The 24,758-nt window shown below is 47.0% G+C and overlaps 1 protein-coding gene across 2 annotated transcripts in view; it reads right to left on the bottom strand.

Moving 5' to 3' along the window:
• The window catches only part of RNF13 (ring finger protein 13), a 1,183,896-nt gene extending 1,166,979 nt beyond the window's left edge, over positions 1–16,917 (bottom strand). The window contains exon 1 of one of the 2 annotated variants that reach the window (XM_069618372.1): positions 16,772–16,917. In XM_069618372.1, coding sequence (XP_069474473.1) covers positions 16,772–16,848 — 77 coding nt within the window. In that variant the 5' untranslated portion in view covers positions 16,849–16,917. The remainder of the gene's footprint in view (positions 1–16,771) is intronic. The other variant, XM_069618373.1, reaches the window with a different exon arrangement.
• Positions 16,918–24,758: the final 7,841 nt, after the last annotated feature.

The raw sequence follows: 24,758 nt of genomic DNA, 5'->3' as shown, positions 1-24,758 counted from the left end.
ACCCATAGCACATTCGAAACTCTGTTTCTGGTATCAAAAGGGGATCTGAGCCCAGACGCAGGGGATCCATGGTCCGAGCAAGGAAGGGATCTGAGCCCAAACAAGGGGGCATATGTGGTCCAAGCCCAATGAGGGAGACCAAACTGTGAACATTGTAGAAAAGGGATCTGAGCCCGGACGAGGGGGACCCGTGGCCTGAGCCCGAAGGAGGGTCTTGACCTTGAGAAAGTGAAACACTGACAAAGGAAAGGAACTTTTGTGTATTGTTAGCTGCATCAGGCCCTCTGCATTAAGAGAATGTCATTGCGAGAGAGACTTTGGAGGAAGGCCCTGATGCCTATGTGTTGAACTTTTACCTTGTGGCCAACAATCTAGAGTGTGTGTGAAGCCTGCACGTGCCACCTTGTCTTGTGCTGAAAACTTTGACAGGAAGCCGTTAATTTCAAGAAACCTTCAAGACAGGCCTAACTGCTCAACTATCCTGACCTATTTCTTGAACACTTTTCTTTTGCGTACATTGTTATCCCACACCATTTTGTATTTAGAAGGATTGGCAATAGGTGTATTAGTATTGACACTTATTTTGACAGTCTCCACTAAGACTGTTTATTATTTGATGGTCGTAGCTTGCTCCCATCCTCAGATTTAGGTCTAGGAAGGCGTTTTATCAACCCATTGAAGTTCAATGAACACCCTTGAACTGTGATCACTTGTGTCTGTCTTCACTGTTTGATACCATGCCTTCCTTACATTCTTCTTCCATGACCATTCAGGGCTCAGGTTTTTGGTGGGGTGTCAAGTGATTTGTCAGCTTCCACAAAGCCTTGGGTACCGTGTTCTGTTACTTATTTCCCACCCTCTTCCTTTACCCTGGGGAAACACTGCCCTTTCGAGCACCCCCTGTGCAATTTCATCCCCTTGACGGATCTGGAGGGTATCTTTCACATGGGTTTGTAGTAATACCTTTAGATCTCCCCTGAAGTCTGGTTCTAGAACCCTGGCTAACACATCAATTCCAAATGTCCATACTAAGACCAGATCAGTGGCTATTAATCTTCTTTCACCTGGGGGGAATGACTTCTTCCCTGCTACTGCAGATTTCAAATCAATAGAAACTTCTGTGGCTAGTGAGGGGTTTGATGGATTGGAACTTACAAGTTGGGGAACCCTAAAGTTTCGGAAGGCATCGGTTAAGCCGCATCCCAACCCCGACACCATTTATGAAGGCATCAGAAAGTAGACACAGACAACTGAGTAAAGCTTGGGTTACAAACTGTTTAAAATAAGAAGGTTGAAAAAAGGCCTAACTTGCCATATGCTAAGATAGGATTTTCCTATCCAACTGAAACTTAACATTTGGTTTGGACTGCCTGGCTGTTACGCTCACCTGGACTCTGCGGAGGCGTTGGGGCACAGTTGCAGCCCACATGGGGGTGAGGTCACTTGGGTCCGACTTCACCCTCTGCGCTTATTTGTTGACTGGTGGTAATAGGGGATGCTGTTCGGGACTGCTACTGCGTGGAGAATAGGGGGTGCGAGTATGCCAGCTTGTGCGCCTGATCCCATTCCAGACCTCTTCTCCCAAACCGTGGTACCCGTGGGATGCGCTGTCCCGGGAAAGCTCACCTGTTAATCCGTCCTGCTGCTTCTGGCAGGGCCGCTTGTATGATCTGGGCAGAGTTCCTTCACTGGTCCCTTGCACATGGTAGTCAGTCCTGCTGCGACTAAGCCACTATACTTCAGGTAAGTGTTCCTGTTTGCCTTTGTCTTTCCTCAACTGTTTTTGTTGTATTGTAAAGTTTGTCTTGTATTGCGGTCCGTTCCACTTTTGAGGTTTGCTCTTTTGCTTTCTTCCCTTGCAGGTGATGTTGCCGGGCCAGCAGAACCTACCAAGCACGAGGCGGCAGACGGAGGGAACGAGGAAGTTGTTAACTAGGGGGCGCTTGGGGTTCAAATGCGGCACGGTGCGGCCCTAGGACGGATGTCCTAACCTTGTCTTTCTTCTTCTTCACAGGGTCCAAGTTTGTGGATGCAGAGCGCGGTGCTGCGGCGTCGGGATCAATATCACTGGATGTCAGGAGATGAGTCTGCAGATGAAGTGATGAAGCACCGGTTTCCTGGAGGTGAGTATACAGGAGAATGCCTGGTTTCAAAAGGTAAGTAAACTGGTCCAAGCGGCGGTGAGCGTCACGTAGCAAGCGAGTGCACAGTAACGCGAAGCATTGGCCTTAAGGATGGAGCACCTTATATAGCTGAGCTTTCCCCTTCCCCAATATTCAGGATTGTTCACTTTATCAAAAAGAGGGGTTCCCTTCTCCAAGCTTTAAAGTCGCTCAATGTCCCAAAACAACACAATTCCTTGGGATACTTCCCAGCTTTTCTGGCGGAGTTGCATTTCACCAACAACACAGAGTTCGGTGCATTAATATTAGATCACACATGTTTTCCTTGATCTTCAATCACAAGCTTATAGATGAGCCAAGTGGCTTTTCCTTACTCTGTTTAGGGGCAGTTGTCGAACCACACGGTCCACCCATGACAGGTCACACAACCGATACACCTTACTTGCTTCTTGTTCACAGTTACACTGCTTCTATTTCATCTTCACAGTGGTATTGGATTTATCCTCTTGGAACTTTCTCAATCCTTGTTCTGCCACCATTCACTTGTTATACTTTTAAATATTCTCAGAGCTTTTGCCGCTGCTTACTCTTTCAATATACAAAAGTTCCTTATGGCGCTTGCCAATTTTTTTTTCTCTTCAGTTTATATAGTTCACAGTTCCTTATATCAGGAAATGTCACCAAGTGCTTCCAATCCCTTTGGTATTCAATCACACTTGCTTTCTTTCGGTTTAGTATTCAAAACAAAAGGTTTCATTTCAATACATTCAGTCACATTGAATAAAGCAGAATCAAATTCCCAGTTTACTCTCCTTCTGGGAATTTGTATACTGTTCACTGGTGTTTTCACAAGTTTAAAGACTTCTGTTTCCCTGGCCCTTTCTTGGCCTTATCAATTTCATCTTGTTCACAAGTCGATGTTCACAAAATCCTTTCATTGATTTTTCTCAGCCTTCAGGTGATCGTACTGTCAAAACGTCTTCATCTCACACTGGACCGGCATTCAGATTGACTAAACGGTCCCTCATGCACACGTGCGAACTGACTTGCAGAAAACACGCGGCTCACCCCACAGCATCTCAGTCATTCAGGCTCCTTTGACTCACCGGGTATGCTGTCTCCAGGTGGTGTTCTCTGTGTCGTCAGGCTCTCTGTGGCTGTCGATGCTCCTGGCTCGGCACGCCTCTCTTCCAGGATCTCTGCCACCTCGGTTGTATGGAGAGGGAACCTCTCCAACTCCAGGAGGTATGCATACCAGCTCTGCTACCAGGAACGTTTTAAATGCTCCTGCCACAATCTCCTTCCATTGCAACGACTCTGCAGCTCCTAAGCGCTTCAACTGGTACCACCTCCAGTTTCTCCTGCAAGCGTTCCACAAGCGATCTCCATAGCCCCACCTGAACCATCCATTTATACCGCCCTTTGGGACCCAGGCAATGTTCCTTTACTGCATAATGGTCTTGGTACTCAGCAGCCTTCTTCCCCGTCCCAGAAGAGGGAATAGTTTTAGTGTATAAGGAAGTCTTGACAGTAAACTCTTCCCCCGACACGTATGTAGTCTGATTATCCATCTCCTAGTCTTTCGTTCTCTATTATCCTTTACATACTGGCCTCCTAGCTTTAATTCAAAATGAGATCTAGCTGACTTAATCTCTAATCAGCTCGTATCACCTCCCTAACCCTCCTAACTAACCACTGCATCTTTTGGGGTCTCCATATTTGGATGGACCAACTACATACCCTAACTAAAACCTTTTTGCGATCTGGATTCACATTTCTTTAAAGATTGAAGCAGCCCATGTAGCTGGGCCGAGTGTAGAATCCACCATCGTGGCCCCTCTGAACCTTGTCTCTCCCATACCATTTTAGTTTTTCTACTGTGGGCTGACCAGTCTTCACTATTCCGTCGTCATCATCCCTTCCAGACCCTTAGACACGCCTGTAAGAGTTATTAACACTTAAGAATCTGGATACATAATACGGCGGAAGATAAGATAGGGTCAAATAATATTTTATCTGACTTGTTCGCCTTTATGCGGGGCATGAGACTGTGCTGTCCTCTGTCACTGTTTCTATTTAATATTGCACTAGAGCCATTAGCAGCATATATATGATGTGAGCAAGGAATTAGCAGTCTGTTTGAGCAAAAGAGGTCTGAATTCTCTCCTATGCAGATGATATGGTGGTGATTCTCTCCAATCCAGAAGAGGGTATTATGCTCCTGAAAAATGCTTTTGAAAAGGTGGGTAGGCTTTCAGGCCACAAAGTTAATTGGGATAAGACAGAGGTGTTTCCTCTCTCTGTCATTTGTAAGAGAGGCCACTTAGCAGTTTGGAATTGTAAATGGTCCAATTCTCATTTAAAATATTGAGGTATTTATTTGATCAAAGATCTGAAGAATATTGTAGAATTTAACTTGAATGAGTTCATGGAGATGTTGAAAAGAGATGTGAGAAAATTGTAGCGTTTAACTTTGGGTATCTACGCTAAGGTCAACACTATTAAGATGACTATTACCAAAAGTTCTTTATGTAATGCAGTCATTGCCTCTTAGATTTTCTGAAAAATTGTTGAAGATAACTGATCAGGTTTTTCAGGACTTTTTGTGGATCGAGAAGAAGAAACCGAAAATTGCTAGGTTTATTCGGCTACATAGTGTACAGAAAGGAGGTTTTGGCCACCCGGATCTTGACAAAGATTACAGAGGATTGTGTCGAAGAAAGCAGCTCATTTTGTGCTACCAGAAACACTGTATGAGAGAATTTAGTTGTCAATAGAAAGGAATATATTTTGCCCATGTAAACTAAATAACATGTACTTGTTAGGGAGAATTCTCAGAAATGTGCTAATTCCCTCCACCTTAGAGACCCATAGCAACTTTGCTGGATTTTGAGGACTTGATTTTTCTAACCTAGAGAGAGTGTGACCCTTTTTCCCCACTCTCTCATGTATTTTATTGTGATTTTGAACACTGTGTTTCTTTTGGTTTTAGAGTCTGAGAAACTCTATAGGCATCATCTTTTACATTGTGTCCTACAGCACCTTCATTGCAGTGGCACAGGGATGTCTTTCAGATTTCCCAAAGGTTTAAATACCTTCTCTTGGATAAACTCCTGTTTCCTAGAGCAGTAAGGTGAAAGACAATGCATTACTTACCGTAAAAGCATTTCTGATGGTTGTATCTGCTTAGATTCACATGCTGTGCATAGGTCCGACATCCAGTGGTCACTGCGGAGTATTGCATTTTGTTTTTCGTAGTCGAAAAGGGGACGTCGACAAGGCGTGTCTGTAACACTATCCCTATAGTGACGTGCGTTGTACCCACAATCCCTCACGCGTCGAGGTCCCTCTGTTTGTATTTTTCTGCCCTGAGGGAGCCTTTTAGCCGTGAGTGAGTACAGAAAAGAGAGAAATATATATAAAAGGATGTCTATGTTCCTTCCATCCGAGCGGGGAGGAAGGGTGGGCGCATGTGAATCTAAGCAGATACAACCATCAGAAATGCTTTTACGGTAAGTAATGCATTGTCTTCTGATGTTTGTTAATCTGCTTAGAATCACATGCTGTGCATAGACTAGCGAGCAGTACCCGGAGTTGGCGGTGGGTTATGAGAAGGAACAGTAGAAAAAAGATGTCTTAATACTGCCTGCCCAACCTGGGAATCAGATCTAGAGTGTGCATCTAGACAGTAGTGTTTTGTAAAGGTGTGCACAGAACTCCAGGTTGCCGCTTTGCAGATGGACTCAAGGGGAACATTTGCAATGAATGCTATGGAAGCCCCCGTGCCTCGAGTGGAATGTGCTCTTGGCTTGAAGGGTAGTTCTCTCTTAGCAAGAGTGTAACAGAGAGTGATGCATTGAACAATCCATCTTGATATAGTGGATTTTGAGACCGCATCTCCTTCTCTTCCTGCTGCCACCGAGACAAAGAACTGATTAGTCTTTCTCAGTGGTCTGGTTCTTTCCATGTAGAACATGACAGCTCTGCGTACATCTAGTGTATGCAGACTTTTTTCTCCCGAGCTGGAAGGGTTTTAAAAGAACGTTGGTAGTTCTATAGTTTGGTTTACATGAAATTTCGAGATGAATTTAGGTGCAAACCTTGGGTGTGTGCGTAGAACCACCTTATCTTTGGGAACTGTTACGAAGGGGTCTAGTACAGAAAGAGCCTGTAGTTCACTTACTCTCCTAATGGAGGTGATAGCTATTAGGAAAGCAGTCTTAAGGGTGATATCTTTAAGAGTTGCCTTGTGCATGGGTTCGAAGGGAGGGCCCATGAGTCTGGAAAGTACCACATTTAAGTCCCATCCGGGAGCTGGGTTAGCTATCGGAGGGTGTATCCTCTTTACCCCCTCCATGAAGGCTTCGATAACTCGTATCTTCCACCACGACACTTTAAGTTGTGAAGTGGTGTATGCAGAAAGTGCCGCTAGGTGGACTTTAATGGAATTGAACACTAAACCTGAATCCAGTAAATGGGTCAAGTATAGAATAATGTCAGTAGGAGAGCAGTCAACTGGGTTGATGCTAGTACCTCTACACCAGATAACGAATCTTTTCCATTTGCTAGAATAGCAGTGTCGAGTATTAGGTTTTCTGGCTTCCCTGAGGATGTCCATACATCTCTGTGGGAGTTGTAAATGTCCAAATTCTATGATCTCAGGAGCCAGGCTGCTAAGTTCATGGTCTGAGGGCATGGATGCAGTGTTCTGCCCTTGTCTTGTGACAGCATGTTGTACGGGCAGGGAAGTTTCACTGGGGGAGATAGGGACATCTCCATCAAGTGAGCGAACCATGGCTGCCGGGCCCACATTGGGGCCACTAGTATCATTGTAACCTGCTCCTGATGCATCTTGTGCACCACTTTGTTGAGAAGGGGAGTCGGGGGAAAGGCGTAAACAAATTTCCCTGACCATAGAATCGACAGACCGTTCCCCTTGGACTGGTTCTGGGGGTACCTGGAGGAGTAACTTTGGCATTGTGAGTTTTCCAGAGTTGCGAACAGGTCTATTTCCGGGAATCCCCATTGAGTGAAGACGTCTAAGACGATGTCTTTGTGTAATTGCCATTCGTACTCTCCGGGCAGGGGGAAGTCTCTGCTGAGTTTGTCTGCTAGAAGATTGAGTTCCCCTGGTACATGTTGTGATAGTAGGAACATGTTGTGTCTGAGAGCCCACTTCCATATGTTCTGGGACAGTTTGGACAGTCCTGGAGAGCGAGTGCCTCCTTGCTTGTTGAGGTAGTACATGGCTGTGGTGCTGTCTGTGAGGACCATCACTGTCTTTCCTTGTAGCCGTTTCTGAAAGGCTTTCAGTGCTTTGAACAACGCTAGTAGTTCCAGCAGGTTTATATGCTTGGATGTTAAGCTCGTAGTCCAAACTCCGTGGGCCGTCTGATGGGATAGGTGAGCCCCCCATCCTGTAAGGGATGCGTCTGTGGTTAGAGTGGCTTCCACTGCGGGTGTGGCAAAAGTTTTCCCTAATAACAGGTTTTCTTTTGTCCACCACCGTAGCGAGAGAACCAAGGCCTGCGAGACCACCACTAGATCGTCCCATTGTCCGCTGGCCTGACACCACTGGCTGTAGAGCCACTCTTGCATTGGGCGCATGCGCAGGCGCGCGTGAGGTACCAAATAAATACATGACGCCATCATCCCTAGCAAGCGCATTGCTTTGCGTACCGTCACCTCTTGGCCTGCTACATAATGGGGAATCTGAAACAGCATGTTTTGGACCCTCTCGTTGGAGGGGAATACGAGGCCGTCCTTTGTTCGAATTAGAGCCCCTAGGAATTGTTTGATTTGGCTGGGGTCTAAGCTGGACTTCTTTTCGTTGATGGAGAAGCCCAGTTGGGACAAAAGGTCTACGGTCTTTTGGGTATTGGAGAAGCATGTTTCGTAAGAATCCCCTGTTATGAGCCAGTCGTCGAGGTAAGGGTATACCGGGATGGACAATCTGCGCAGGTGGGCCGCTGCCACTGCCAGTACTTTCGTGAATACCCTTGGTGCAGATGCTATCCCGAAGGGTAGTACTCTGAACTGGTAGTGTTTGTCCTCTATCTTGAACCGGAGGTATTTTCTGTGCGATGTCAAAATTAAAATATGAAAGTATGCATCTTTCATGTCCAGTGTTGTCATGTAATCCCCTTGTGATAACAGTGGGATTACCTCCTGTAAGGTCACCATACGAAACTTTTGGGGTTTGACAAATATGTTCGCTGGGCGCAGATCTAATACAGGGCGCATGGTTAAGTCCTGTTTGGGTACAAGGAAGTACACTGAATAAATACCTTCTGTTACCTGTGATAGGGGGACGGGCTCTATAGCTTCTTTCTTCAGTAGTTCTTCCACCTCTTGAAGAAGAATGGAGAGGTGTTGCGGTGTCATGCGTCGGTTCCGTGGGGGTTTGTACTTCGGGGAACCGTTGAACTCGATGCAGTATCCGTGGGCTATGGTGGATAATACCCAACGGTCTGACGTGATTCCCTCCCATGCTAAAAGGAATGATGTTAGCCGGCCCCCGACCGGTGATGCATGGGAGGGGACCCGAATTTTCGGGTCATTTGCTGGTATTGGGCGTGGAACCTCTGGGGCTGGAGCCACGACCTCTTCCTCTGCCACAGCGTTGGCCTCTTTGACTGAAATGGGTGTTACCCTGGTTAGTGGGCCAGTTGGAGCCAGAGTAATATTGTTGTTGTTGGTTCTGCTGCTGTCTTTGGCCACGAAAGGAGCGTTTATTACCATAGCCTCGCCTGTTAGGGGGCCTAGAAATTTGATCAAGAGTCTTGATGGTATCAAACTCTTTTTTAGCATGTTCTAGGGCCTCATCTACTGCTTTCCCAAACAGATGCGTCTGTTCAATGGGTTTATTTATGAGGGAGGCTTGGGTTTCGGGCTTAAAACCTGAATTGCGTAGCCAAACGTGGCGTTTGAGAAGTATTCCCTGCACTAGGGAGCGGCCAGCTGTCTCAGCGGCATCTAGGGAGTTCTTAACGATGCCCTGGTTTACCAGTGTGCCCTCTGATATTATAGCTAGCAGGCGAGAACGCAGAGGTTCAGGTGCTTCCTCTGCTTCGCTGCGCAGCTTGTTCCACTGTGCATCTGCGTAGCTAGCTAAAAGTGAGTTGTTATTAGCAATTCTAGTAGAGAAGGCGGCGGAGGTCGTGATTCTCTTCCCCAGTGCGTAGAGTTTTTTGCCTTCTTTGTCTGGAGGTGCTTCACTAGTGGATAGTGGCACCCCTGCTCTTTTTCTTGTGTTGGTAACCACAAGGGAGTCCGGAATAGAGTGTCCTCTGATGTATAAAGGGTCAGAGGATGAAGGGCTGAAGAGCTTTTCTATTCTAGGGTTGACCCCTCTTACTAAAGCTGGGTTAGTAAGGGAGGGAGAAATTCTTCTTTTAATAGAAGCCAGGAGTGGAATAGATTGGCTAACAGGGGCTTTTTCTTTGATGACTTTTTCTACAAAGTCAATGTCTGGAAGAGTTTCCCCTGTATCAATTTCAAAATGCGCTGCTGCCTTGCGCAATAGTGCATTGAGGGAAGGTTGGTCATCTATGGGAGAGGAGTTCCCATGTGAATCCTTGAGAGGAGAAGGGAGAAAGGCATCAGGGTCTGAATGTACTGATGGGGATTGCCAAGGCTGCCCTGACGGTGAATGCCAGGGCTGCGAGGTAGCTGAATCCTCTTCAAAACCTGTAGCAGTGGTGTAAGGATCTTCTTCGAACCCCTCTTCCTCAAGTTCTACCTCTTCTTCTCCACCCAAACCCTCCTCATCTTCTTGGAGGTATTGCTCCTCCTCAGTGAGGTCAACCAGCCTAGGAATCTTGACTCTAGGGTCATCCTGTGGCCATTCTCTTTGTCTTTTGTGAGTGGGTGGGTCTTGGTTTCCTAGAAACCTTTCCATTTTCTCCATGCAAGAATGGAGTCTTTCAAGGGTCTCATGGGGTACCCCTGAATAGTCTAGAGGGGGGAAATTAGTGTTTTCGCCTTCGAATCGTTTCGAACGCTCCCACAACGTCGACGAGAGGTTCCCGTCTCCTTCTGAAAAGCCTTCAGGTAGTTCGGAAGCGTCCTTTGGAGAAAGGGGCAGTTCCTGGCTACTTTTATGTTTTTTCGACGCGGTATTCGACGTTTGTTTCGTCGTCCGTGTCCGTTTGTCTTCGGCGACAATTCTCGCTAGGCTCTCGACCACGATCTTGTCCGTCGAGGGCTCTGGTGTCGACGTTGTGTGCGTTGCGCGTTGTACCTCGACGGTCGCTCTATGGAGCGTTGCGTCGGATGTTTTTGGGGTAGCGCCCGTGTTAGATGGAAGCCCAATCGCTGGTCGCGGCTGCGTTTGCGGGTGGGGCTTGTGACCTTTACGGTCTGCGGTAGACGCCGGAGTGCCCTGCGTCCCCTTCGGCGCTGATGGATCCTTCGTTCTCGACGAAGAAGAGCCGTGGGTAGTGTGTTTAGCCTTATGGGGTTTGTGTGCGTCCTTGTCGCCGGGGTGTTCATCCCCATAAGCAGGGCGTGAGCCGAGCCCGTCGGGGCCGGGGACGGACGACGAGGAGCAGGAGCGCTCCTTCTGGGGGTTCATGACTTCCGTAACGGACGTTGAGTTATCGCACTCCTCGTCACTTTCAGTAACAGCGGCAGCGGGTGAGGAAACTGACTTCGACATCGCGTAGTCCGCCCACCTCTTAACCCTACGTTCTTTAAGAGTCCTGGGTTTTAAGAGCTTGCAGGCTGCGCAGCTGTTCTCTATGTGATCGAGGGGTAAGCAACGATTACAGAGCTTGTGCTTATCTTTCCAAGTATATTTGCCCCTGCAGCGTGGGCAAAACTTAAATGGTGTCCTCTCCATAGCTGAGGCAATAATAGCTGGCGATAACAACCCCAAGGGAAAGAAAGGGGAGAAAGAAAGACATTCTCAAAGAGAAGAGACAAAGTTCTAACCCCCACTCTCCCTACTGTAAGTTGGCCGTCGAGGCCAGGCCACGTGTTCGGCAGCGCCGAAGGATCTCCTCCGCTCTTCCTCTCCGTCGAAAATCAGTTCGGCGGAGAAACAGCTTCACAGCTAACGTCGAGGGGGAGGGATTGTTATCAGTATATTAAGTTATGACAAAGGACCGAGGTCCGTGGCAAGTATAGCAATGTCTCTCTAGGAGCTCCGCGAAAGGCGACCAGAAACTGGGTGGAAAAAAACAATCTGAGGGACCTCGACGCGTGAGGGATTGTGGGTACAACGCACGTCACTATAGGGATAGTGTTACAGACACGCCTTGTCGACGTCCCCTTTTCGACTACGAAAAACAAAATGCAATACTCCGCAGTGACCACTGGATGTCGGACCTATGCACAGCATGTGATTCTAAGCAGATTAACAAACATCAGAATTAACTTTACTTACCATTGTAACTTTCTAGACCCAGGGGTTACTTAGTATCCACTTTGTCTAGCTTGTCATGTAAAAAATGTTATGTTATCCTTTTCTCACTGAATGGCTGGTGGCAATGGTTTAGTTTGAACTACCATGGTGTGCCTTTACCGCGGGCTGTGTTCGCAGCTACAGTAAAGCACCCATGGGAGCCATCTTTGTCAAAATGGCCCCTGTCTTTTTTTGCCATTTCTTTGTGGAAAGGTCCTTCTTGAGATTTACTCCAGAGACCAAACCTGGTTTAGCGCGCATTGTTCATTTGGCCTTTGGCAGCATTCACGAGTGAAGCCCGCCTGTGGCTCCAGGGTGTCTGGGGTAGGCAGGAAGTGAGGGAGGTGCCCGAAACTCCCTGTGCTTAGTCTCTTAGGAGACCCAAATGCAATATGTGATGATTGGCTGGCTGGCTGACTGACAGCTAGGTTGGAATGAATAGGAGAGAACTGAATAAAAGGTGAGTCTTTTGGCTTGGAAGGCAGACTCGACCACTGGATGAAGGAACCGAAGAAGAACTTGAAGAGGACACCTGCTGCAACTCCTGGACCGGTGGTTTGCAGGTGAAGCCCTGCTGCAGTGCCGAAGCAACAAGTTTACATCGACAGAAGCCCCTGCATGGACGACTTCTCCCCTTGAGTTGGTGGGACCAATCAACTCCAAAGTAAGCCACCTGGACATCCATCTCGGAGCTGATTGAATTTCCACTGAGTTGCTGCTGGAAACCGTATAGCCAGGAAGAGGAACACCAGATTGTGTGCATTGCGGGACCCCAGAAGCAAGGAAAGTCAATCCTGACAGCCAGGAACCGCGGTGTTGCTATTTGCGGTAGACGCGAGGAGCGGAAACACTGAACAACCACTGAAAGTGAAGTTTGCCGGTTGCGAGTTTTGACCGTCCCAGTGCATTGCAGGAGTCCCCCCCGACGTCCTCCCTCTTGTCCCCACTACTGAGGCCCAGTAACAGAGAAATCTGCAGAGCTGCACAGGAACAGAAGTCATCAACTGCATCTTTTTCTTCATTTCTAAGGTGCTGTAAAAAGTCTGAGAGAACTTACCTCTTAATGTAGAGTGCTGGCAACCTCTACAACTCATAAGTCTAATCAGTTTGTGGCCCTACATTTGATTCTTCTTTTCATCAAAGACTCCTAAGAACTAAGAACTTGTGAAAAGACTTTTCCATTTACTTACCAGAAGTGCTTCATCCTATACAAGACTTTTGCCCATTGACTTTGGCTTAGCCTATTGAATGGTATGACTTCTTGAGGGATCCAAAAGTATTTGCCCGCTTAAGAATATTTGTGGTCTCTTGTTGTTCTAATAACCTTTGCCTTCTACCAACTTCTAAGAGTATTCTAAATGCCTACAGTAAGATATTAAATTCCCCAGCACCCTAGCTATTGAAGTCACCTGTGTGTGTAGGTTGTGTCTGTGGGCCATCCCAAAAGGGTCTTTACTGATTTAGAAACTAAGAGTGTACAGTACTGAAGTGTATTTGTGTATTACTATTATATTGCTCCCTTCTGAAGAAGCCTTATTCTAACTGACAAATTAATAATTGTTAAATAAATTAATAATTGTTTATGCAAGAAACCTTGAGTGCAAGAGTTTATTTGAATACTTGTAACTGTGAATCTCTGTGTAACTCCACTACAGCTCGCATTGACCCCCTCTTGTGATAAGACTGGCTGCTCAACACACTACCAAAACTGGGTAGTACAAGCTTATACCAAAGGTTGTGTTTCCTATACCTGTGGTCAGAGTTGCGTGTAGTGGTCCCAGAGGGTACTGCATACAAACTTTGCCTAACATTACTCAATGGGGAAATTGCTGAATGTAGTAGAGAAGCTGCCCACCACTAATGTGTCTAGAGAAGTACTTGTCTTGTGGTCGTCTAACATTAGAAGGAAACCTCTATTAACATTACAAAGCCTCTCTGTCGCACAACACTGGTCTTCAGATTGTAAATAGGACATTAAACTGGCGTAGTTGGATTTCTTAAATCAATTCTGGAAGTAGGTGATGAAGTGCAGGATGGGCAAATAATTACAATGTATATTACAGATATTTTGCATGTTATCTACACCAGTAGGGAATGAACCGGCAGGGTGTGCGCTATTTGCTTCATTGCCACATATGGTATCCACATATATAAACTTTATGCCTATAGAGCCCATCTTTATTGAAGCATGGGGGAAAGTAAGAGGGCATGACAGGATTGCTGCAAACATTTGCGATGAGCATCAGCAAGGACTTCAAAGCATGGTTTTGCAAATATGTCCTGCTTTTTATTTTTTCTAAAGGGTCAAAATGCAAGTACAAAAAAATGGTGATATAACTTTGGTACCTGGGCAATGGGCCTGGCCCCGAGCAAGGACAATTGTGTACACTGATTTGCTTATTGGGGCATCCAGTATGGCAAAAGCCCAAGGTTTGAATGGGGAAAATAAATAAATAAATAAAAATTGTGCTTGCGGCTGCAGCCCAAACTGTTGGACGACATTGCAGCAAAGGTGCGCGAGGAGCACTTGCCAGGATCTGAAAGCATGCTTTTGTAAATCTGCCCTGCGTTTTATTTTTTCTAAAGGGTCAAAATGCAAGTACAAAAGATGGTGATATAACTTTGGTACGTGGGCAATGGGCCTGGCCCTGAGCAAGCAAGAATAAATGTGTACTATGATTTGCATATTGGGGAATGTGGCATTGCCGAAATCCAAGCCCCATGGATTGTTGAAACGGGCCAGGGCTACCAGCCATGAACACTGCGCATTGATCACATTATGATGGTATAGTGAAATTAGGATGCAGGGTAGGTGCAGTGGATAAAGGGAGTGTTTTGGGGGTCGGCTGGGGTAATGGTCGAGCCTCATGCCCAATACAATTCAAGCATACGCTGCTGATAACGTCACACAATAGTATGCATTGCAAAAAAAATGTTTGTTAAAGGTTTACAGTTCTTTCATATATGTTGAGAGGAATTAAGAACTTATATACATTGATGTAACATGAAACATTTTCACTCATAAAAATCTATTACGTTCACAGACAAAACATTAAAAGGAATGTTATGGTTAAGTTACACTAACAAAAACCCATGAAATTCAATGAAAAAAAAAAAGAATACGTTAAAGAGACATTATGGTTACAAGTAAAAAACAGAAACACCCTTGAAATTCACCAGTTATGGTAAGCTAAGCAACCATAAATCACTTTCCCCTCAACTTGCATGATCTCAATGTCACCTGGCCCAGTAAGATCGTTGTCTTGGTCTTCCCTCTGTTCCCCATCCCTTGCCTCGTCATGCCTTGACTAAGACTAAGACCCAGGATATTAAAGATAACATAACAAATGTCATTGATGACATCACATATGAAATTAATTTTGATAAAATGTGTCTAAAAGGAGTTGTGTTTATAATGTTAGTAACAATATGTCAGGGGTGATCGTGAAACCTAACATGAACTACTTAATGTATTAACAAATGTACTCATCTGAACAAAACATGTTATTGGAGTGTTGTTAATACAGGAACCTAATTACACACACATCGGCAATGGCTGCAGCCTGGTCTATAGAAGTACAATATTTTTAATCTGGTAATTTTGGATAGTAAAATAAGCTCAAGAGAGATTTGAGTAATGATGAACATGGAATAAATAGCTAATAAATCAAGACTTACTAAATACTTGTGTTACTATAAACAATACACATGAAGACACACAATGCATGCAAATCTGAGGCACATACAGGGAAACTTCAGTAAGGAGGAAAGAAAAAAACATCAGCAAAACATTACAGTGATATTAGACTTTATAATGAAGTACACAAATGAATTGTGTGTTTGAGGCTTGGTTATTTTCCCTCATGTATGTGCACCATGAACTGAGGCCAAATACTAAGAAAAGTGCCTTAACTACATACAACAAGGTACATATGTAGCACTTTTGATTTTTAAAATTGTCTCCAGCATTGAACAAAACCACGTGACCTAGATATGTCAGTGAACACAAAGAAGTGGCCAAGATATGCGATTTCATCTTGTATGACATTTGTGATGTTATCTTTGATGTCCTTGGTGTTAGTCTTAGCAGTGCATGGAGGTGGCGCAAGTTTGCAATTGTGCGCCTTCCTTGGTGGGTGGTGCATTTTGAGGAAGGAACTGAAGGCCTGTCTGTGTAGAGGCAATGTTCTTGAAAGCAAGGGGCAAGTAGTGGAGACGGGGAGCTGACAGATTAAACAGGGCTTGGATATTGTAAAGAAGGTGCGAGCTACGAAGAAAGACAGCCACGTTATAGGGAGCAAGGGGCGTAGGGGGTCACTGCAGCCCCTGAATTTAAAGGCTAATAGGATGAACAAGCGCTGCATGGGCAGCCATCACACGTGAAGGCAGTGGGCAGAAGTAGTAGAGGAGAAAGCCCGACCTAAGGCAGCAAGCCCACTGCGCAACCTCATGCTAGAGATCCCAAATGCATTGTCTACCGGCAAGCACAACTGTCCAGCCTTCATCCTGGAAGTTAACCTGCACAGTAGTTGTCTAGCTGATTTTAAAAATAATACCTCCTGGCTATACCAAATATAGCGTCTCCTGTGACAAGATGGAGAAATGAGGAACAATTAAACAGCAGTCACCTGCTTGCTGGCAGAAACCCAAACGAACAGCCTTACGTGCCAAACAGATCACATGCACCTTATGTCAAGAAAACTCAAAGCACACACTTGCTTGTGAGCCACAAGCCAAAAGTACAGTAGACGAGTGAGGCAGGACGTTATTATGCACAGTTATTGCCAAGAGAAACTTTACACGAGGGGTGATAATCTTAATTTTTAAGCAGCCATCACAAGCAAGGTCTCGGCCAATACGTTGTACTTGCTTTTGGAGTCCACAATACCTGTTTTGTACAATGACTCTGAAATTCATACAAACAACATAGTTCGAATTTCACCAGAATTTCTGTGAGGGGGATCCGCATTACAACCGTGACTTTCTGCAGTGAAGTAAGCATTTTGAGTTTATGCCAAGGTATGTGGATACAGTGCTTGCCCCAAAATCCCTCCGCGCAGTGGATTAAACTTCAGGTGAGGGAGGGACTGTCTGGTTCCAAGTTGCAGAGGACCTCCACCACCCTGAGCTGGGCTTCCTGTCTCCAAAAAAGAATACAGCCCTTTCCGGACAAGAAGAGGGCACAAACATGAGCAGCTCAGGAGGGGGGGGCGGCGCTGGCACTGTGCCGGTGCAGACTTACCTGGCGTAGGTGGTCACAGCCGCAGTGCGCGCCGGGGAAAAGGCACCAAGAGCTACTCGCACCCCATCTCTCTGCATGCCAAAACCCAGCACACCAATGCAATAAGCGACGCGCGGCCCAGCCCACCTGAGCTCTGATTGGCTATGTGCACCACAACGCAGAGGAGGATTGGCTTTAGCCGCGTGTCAATCTTCAAGTGATCTGTCAGGCTGAGCTCGGGCTTGTTTTTATTTTTTCACAGCGCGTGACCCTGCACAGCCAAGGGCTGGCCCTGGACTCCTCCTACGCCGGAGGGAGGGTTAGTGACCCGGTCTGAGGCGCAGGCTAAGCGTGGAGGTGGAGCCATCCCCTGCGGCATAGGGCATGCTGAGTACATAGGGCTCAGCAATTGCCGGTGGATACGCATAACGAACCATTAATTCTTCTGTAACGGAGGGCAGCAGTGACGCAGGACTGAAGGCTACAGAACAGAACATATTGCATAAAAACATAAAGTATGCCTGGAAACGTATGTATTTACCTCACCCTCCTCGGATGTGTCTCTGGGTGATGCAGTGATATTATCGACCCTGCACGGATGCCAGTAGTGTTTGCTGCTGTATGGTGCAAATGTTTTTGGAGTTAATGCAGGAAGACACACTAAAGCAGATATGTTGCGTGGAAAGCTGGTGATCCGATCCAGTGAAGTGAGGGTTCAGGAGGAGTGGATGCAGAACATGCCTTTACCCAGACAGTGCCTTAGGCTAAGGACTATTTGGCACCACCAAAACATGGCATCACTGGTATGCATCTGTGGGCAACACTTTATGCCAACTGGGACATTCCAAGGTTTTTCTGTTTGTCTCTAATCTGCTAGACCCAACCTAAAAGCCAAAAACATGAAACATTTATTAAAACGAGAAAAAAACTGCAACGAAGTACGTGTAGCGCTTCTTCTTACTGGTAGATTTGTATCCATCAGCGGTGATTTTTGGATACCGAGGCTTGAGTCTCATTGCTCCATCTTCTCTGGTTGAGTATGTAGTCGTGGTTTAGTATTCTTCTTGGTCTGTGTGGTCTTGTCACAGTAGGGCTGGTTTCACAGGGTCTTCGCAGTACGTGTAGGTAACAAGTAATGCCTTCTAAATTAATTTTGAAGGTGCATAAAAGCAGGGCCGGTCTTACAACAGATTGCACGCCAGGCGAGAAGCATCCTTGGCGCCCCCCCCCCTCCCCGACCTGTGATCTCATGCATGTGTCATGGGCTGCGCAGCGGGAGTGGGGACTATGAGTTAACAAAATTGTCAATGCTGGCATCTGCTGAATTTCAAACCTGAACAGGCCTGGTTATGTTAGTCTGCTTTTGCTCTTCATTTATAGTAACAATGACCAGTTTGCTGCTGTGACTCAGGTCAGAGAATCAATAATTTCAGATCTATACTAATGTCATTCGTATGACCTCAAACATTTAGCCACTCTTAAAAGGTGATGAACTGGTCTTGAACAGTGTTACTCAAACCTCCAAGAAAAAGCACCAGCAATATACCCACCGATAGCTGTACAAGCCCGTCTATCTCAGCATTAAAATACATGCATTTATGCAATATGTATTGCATCAAATATTTCACAGGAAGTTAAATATATTTAGGAGGGACACAAACAATATCACTACTCCATGTGAGTGGTAAAGTCTACTTTAAACATATGCAGAGAGTTAACATGCATATACAATTCAACATAGCTCCCAATGTTAATGTTGGAGAGGTGGCGTTCTAAAATTATGACATTACAATGTGGACTTTACATTGAAACACACTGCAGTGCATTACCGTGACAGGGAAATGGCAGTTTGAGTATTGGGGTTTGTTTCGCTCATGCTTGCGAACTCTCAAAATTCTTAAATGTTTCCTTCGTGATCACTCATTTTAGCTCACGACAGCACCATGAAACTGTAAAATCGCAAAGAAAAACGATGTCTACCATCCCAACATAAAAACAATCAAATTCTTAAAGGGTGGAAGATGACCTTTTCTTGGGACTCATTGAGTTTACTTTTGCAAATTACTAGTCGCATGCTGATAACAGCGGCCCTTGCACATTGTGCAGTGCATAGACGAATTTCATTTCAAGGGACTTGGAGTACTGCGGGTATCAGGGGAAGCATCTCCAGTGTACCCCAAGCGTAATGCGCTTTGCCCTCCACCCTCACCCCCCAGCCTTGCAGCCCTGCGCTTTTTCACATTCTCCATTATGGTAAAGAACATTGTCCCGAGCTTGGGAGAGAAATGGACTATGCAGAAGGAACTGCCTCCCCAGGGTGTGTTTAGCTGCTGGTGTATCAAATGCAGAAATGGGTGGCATCAAGAGCCCCACGCTCTGAAACATCTTTCCACACTGGTTGGTCACACGACAAAGTGTGAGCAGGTGATTCCCCAACACTTGAACCATTCTTTAGAGTCCTGGCTTTGATTAATGTGGCGTTAGCTAGTCATGGCCATTTCCCAGCATTTGTGTTAAAGGAGATCGGAAGCTGAACCGTTCAAGGTATTTTAAAGGCCATGAATTGATGCTGCAGCCCCCAATGGAACAAAGAAAGTGAAGCATGCATCCTACAAGTCTGGGTATTTGCATTATACGGAAGACGGGCCAACCGTCCACGGAGACGGTTTCTACTGTAGTCGCTGAGTCGTTTTCCCAAGCCAGCTGCTGTGCAGACTTCGCTCAGCTTTTGGTCCAGCGCCTGCATCCATCCTTCACACCATCATTCACAAGGCGCGTTCGTGTAGGTGTTTGTTTATCTTGTTAGACTAGCGTGATTGCTATTCCAAACAAAATAAGCACAACGACAAAGAAGAGTATAAGACAAGTCTGAGCGAACAGTGAAATGTATGAAACTCTTGCACTAAATTAAAGTCAGCAGTGCATGCCCAGGAAAGAGGGAACGACGAACAATATGCTCGGGAGCGGGAACTTGGCGGGCGTAGTAACCCCCAAACCGGCCCAAACGTGGTACCGGCCCCCAGGGCCTCACCCTCGAAGTGATTTTGGCCCGGCCAACGGACCGACCAATCCAACCCTGCTGGAACGTGCAACTGTCTAAAATCTGCTCACGGTGACACTACGCCCAGGTCTTCCGAGAACTGGCCTTTTGATCTCCCGAGGAGAGTCCACCACCAGTGCTCGCTTCCTTTTTCATGATTACTTGAGCCTTGACAAAAGTGTCTAGCTTTGTGGCCTCCAGAGGCTGTTCTTGGATGGCCCAGTCATCTCCGCAATACCATTTTAAAATAAATAAAACGCCTATGCAGCCATAGGCCTCACCTGCGAGGACGGGAGCAGGAGGAAAGAAGTGTGCTTGCCTCGGCAGGCTGTAGTTACTGCCGGGTTTCCTGAAACAAGGCCAATCAGCGAGGGCAGGATGCAGCAACTGGTTGTATTTGCTGATTCTGCTGCTGCTTGGCAGTGTGTGCTTGTGATGAGAACAACTTCAGGATTTAGTGACCCACTCGCTCCTCTTTTCTGTAATGGCCGGGGCAGACAACACCAGCCAGCCCCAATCGATCCACACTTCAGTGTCAGTGCGTGCCCATAGCCTGGAGGAGGGCACACCGCACGTGCGCCCATGGGCCTGGCTGGTGCCAGCAGCGCCGGTGCCACCCGGGGCCGGGGGAAGGTAATAAAGCAACAAATGTTGCTAATTTAATTGCCCTGCCCTGCCCGACGGCCGAGGCCAGGCCTGTTTCTTGGGCCGGACGAGGCAGGCAACAGCCCAGGGCGTAATAGCCCCAGGGGACGCAATTGCCCCAGTCCCTGGAGCCTCTGGAGGGGATGGAATTCCCTAGTTTGTGGGGCGGCACATTGACGTGGGAAAAGATCCGCAGGTCAGGTGCTGGCGCTGCCCCTTCGGACTGTAATGTCACGTAGTACAAAAGTACTACGTGACATTACAGAAGTCAGAGGCTCTCTCTGACCACTTTTGCGCCACTTGGGGTGGGGGCATAAGCACACCAATAAAAACACTTTAGTTCCCCCTGCAGCTAAGACCAGCCCCTTCCATCACAATGCAGGCAAGAAACTGTTAATGGTTGCCCATTAGTCACTAAATGGTTTTGTGCTGGCATTGGGAGGGGAGGTGCAGTGGGCTGTGGGGAGTGTGCATGCCTTGCAGGGACGTATCGTGGACCCCGACACGGTACAAACGGAGACCCGTTTGGGACCATGGTGCGTCCCTGCAAGCCCAGAAAATTGCCAAAATAATAATTTAAAGCAGCGCTATTTCTTTCATGCCACTTCTTTTCCAAACTATATATCAATTACACTTTAAACCACTTCCATGGCACTGGTGATGAGTTACTTCACTATGTGGACAATAGTTTTGACCAGTGTTGCTGATTAAATATTCTTTAAGCTACGAACAGGTTTATTTATTTATGCAATGTTTGTCCGGTACATGGAGACGGATAATTTATTTATTTATGCAATGTGTGTCGGACACCTGTATCTGACACACATTGCATAAATAAATATGCAGGTACTCGACAAACATTGCATGAATAAATATATAATCCTGGTCTATGTATCCTTACAACAGTCAAGACTTTACTGTATCAAAGCATAATCCTTGATTCCCATTCAAAGAATGTTAAAGTGATTGTTTATTGGGTTCAGGTGTCTCCTTGCCATTGCCCTTTTGGCTTAGGTTGCCTCCAAACCCCCTTTCAGCATCTTGTGTTCTTTGTTGGTTGTATATACTGCATCCTGTGCCATATTCATGGTCTCTTGGTTAGTGTGCCCAGTCCTCATTATCTGCAGCCTAAGTGGGACTGGGGCATAAAATTGTCTTGGGCACCAGTGAAAAAGCGGGCCACAGTTGCAAATGGCAATTCATTCCTTGTGTGACGGACTGTGTGACTTTGGGTAGGAGTTCCTTAACGGTGTAGTTTGGGAATGGCATGCAGGGTGCAGTGGGAGTGGTGCGCGGGGTGTGGCGGGAGTGGAGCGCAGGGTGCGGTGGGAGTGGCGCATGGGATGGGTGCGGGGGCTGGCGCATTCCTAATGTTTCGCCCTGGGCACCAAATGGACGAGGTCACAGCCTGCAGCAGTGCCAGTGGTAGAATACACGTGTAACACATTTGTTTCCTAACATTATAAAAATGAAGAGGCACATTCATTTTTATAATGTTAGGAAACTAACATGTTACACGCGTATTCTAGCACTGTGGACTGCTGGTGCAGCGCCCCCTAGAGGCTGACTGACGTCAGGCAGCCGCCTGTGCTGCCTCACGCAAACACCGGCCCTGCATAAAAGGAACACATATGACCATATGTGTGTTTTACGTTTAATGAACCGAATGTGAATGTTAGTATTAAAAAACATTCTTTTCTGTCTGTTCGGTTCTAGGTCGGGCATCCGCCAGACCGCACACTCAGACACCCTCACAGCATCTTATCAAATAAGACACCGACACCAGAGCAAAGTTCAATACTCCTTTATTCCTTGCTCTCCTAGATCTGCCCCTTCCCTTCCAGTCACTTTCAACAACCAGTAACCCGCGTATCCAGATGCCACAACCTCCCCCATTTTATACAACAGGCTCATAACATTTACCCCATTTCTTCAATGAGAAGAACTTTGTGGTTTCTCAAGCATCAGCTCCTGGTACTCAGACCTGTCCGTGGGCTCGGGAACGGCCCTGTCATTCCAGTCCACTCCCTTCCCAATCTCCATGGTAGGATGCATCGGATTGGCATGTGTCCTCATCTGTAGATCTGTTTCTCCTCTGTTTCCCACTACTGCTTGGCATCTTCCTGAAGTGTGTTGAGTTCCTTGTTATCTGGCGCTGATCCCCTTCTGCCGTTATCATGGAACCCTGCTTGCATGTGATTATCAATGGGTCCTCATGGAAGGTAGCTGTGTGCTTGTTGGTTGGTGGTTGTTTCACTACCACTACATCTTCCAACCTTCAGGCAGGACTCTTTCACTCCTCGCTTGATGTCTGGATTTCTTTTCATCTTCTCTTTTAGGACCTCGTCTTGGGCCTCCATGGTGTCATCTTCCTGGTATTTTTCAGAGTCACCAGGGAGATGTGGTAATCGGGTGCGTATGTTTCTTCCGAACATCACCTCCGCCGCACATTTCCCAGCGGAGCTGTATGGTGTATTTTGGTAGTCCTGCAGCAGCTGATAAAGTACTTGTTCATATGGTTGTCCCGTGAGATGGGCTATTTGTAGTGCTCTTTTTAGGTTTGACATGAACCTCTCAATTGTCCCAGTTCGCTCTGGGCCATAGTGGAGGTATCTTCCTGTGTTTAAACCCCATATACTCTGCAAACATCTTAAAGTCCTGGCCTGTGAAAGGGGGGCCCGTTGACCGACTTTACCGTTGTTGGAATGCCGTATGCCATGAATATCCTGTCTAGTACAGGTAGGACATGACAAGCTGCTGTAGAGCCCACTATCTGAGCTTCTGGGAACCTTAAATGCTCATCCATTGCTGCCAACATGCACCCCCACCTCTTCTATAGGCCCAAAGAAGTCGATGGCAATTTCGTCCCACACTCTCTCTGGTAGTTCTGTCATTTGTAGTGGTTCAGGATGACTCGCGGGTGTGATGAGACAGGACATGGGGCATTCGAGTAATTCCTTCAGCTGGGTGCCCAGCCTCAGGAACCATACTCTGTCGTAGCATCCTTTTGGTTGACAATGCTGCAGTGCCCCTCATGGGCCAGTTCCACCACTTTTCGTCGCAGGGAGATGGGTATGACCATTGTATTTCCTTTGAGTAGTTTAGCCCCTTCCAACACCACCAGTTCCTCTTTAACCAGTAGGTAGTTGTGAACGTCCCATCTCACTTCTGCCAATTCGTCTTTTTCTCTTTCTTTGGCTCTCCCATTGTCCAGTTCGCAGGCCTTCAGACACGATTTGCATGGCAATGTCCATTTCTGCCTCTTGTCAGGTCCTTAGTGGGTCAAGCCCTTGCGGAATGGAGGGGATGCTAGAGAGCCTGACCAAGATGGCCGCAAGCCGTGAGCACCTACACACCAGAGAAGATCCGGTACTTTATTCAGAGGTTTCCCCTGACGGAACCCTTTCTTTCAAAGTGGTGCCGTGAACCGGAAAAAAATCAGTGCTGGGGAATCGTTAAAACAACTGACACGCAGAAGCCTATAGAAGCTTTGTCGGGGACGTAGAGGGAAGGAGTCACCTCCAGCAAGTCACCTCCAGTCACCTCCAGCAAGAGCCCTGGCGCCTTCCGTCCTAAAACGAAGACCTGCCGCTGCTGCAGCGTGAACCTATGGGAAGCAGTGTTTGGTGGTGAACTTCAGCCATCACCAACCAAATCCCAGCAGAGCGGGGGAACAACAAGCGTCTAAAGTCAAATGAGGACTAGGCCAGTGACCGGAGGACCACGGTAAGCTGGAGAACCCCACACGCAGAGAACGTGGTCAACCCAACAGCATCCCCCGGGTGCCGAGGGCGCAGTGGCGAAGAACCCTGGAAATGCAGGCGTCCCCACAGCGGCATCCACAATTGTGGGGTGAAAGGTGGTGAGAATAGCACAACGCAGCAGCTGTTGGTGGGGACGCCAGGCTGGCGGCATTGCGCACTGGTGACGGTTGTTTGAGTGAGGGGGCAATGGACAATTGGTAAATCGATTACTCGTCGGATCAAGGGAGACCCCTCAGCACCCGGCTCCACGAGGCGGGGTCTAATGTTGTTGCACAGAATTCTCTCACTGCTGGGTCAAAGGAACTGCCCAGTGGAGGCGCGAAGTAAGCTTCATAGCAGCGGCTACGCCCGGGTCTTTAGCGTGAGACGGATGTAATCGTGGGAGATGATCGTCCCGACACAGGCACTGTAAACAATGCATGGATCGCAATGTGGAGCCCAGTAAGTCTGCTGGGAGGGACACTCGCAAATACTGCTTATTGCCATTCGGGCAGCACCATCCATATGACTAATTGCAATCAGAAGGGGACGAAGCACGAAAATAAACATGTGGGTCTGC

This window comes from Ambystoma mexicanum, chromosome 10, assembly GCF_040938575.1.
Source record: "Ambystoma mexicanum isolate Mex_15411 chromosome 10, UKY_AmexF1_1, whole genome shotgun sequence".
NCBI lineage: Eukaryota > Metazoa > Chordata > Amphibia > Caudata > Ambystomatidae > Ambystoma > Ambystoma mexicanum.
This window is presented reverse-complemented; position numbering and strand designations above follow the sequence as displayed.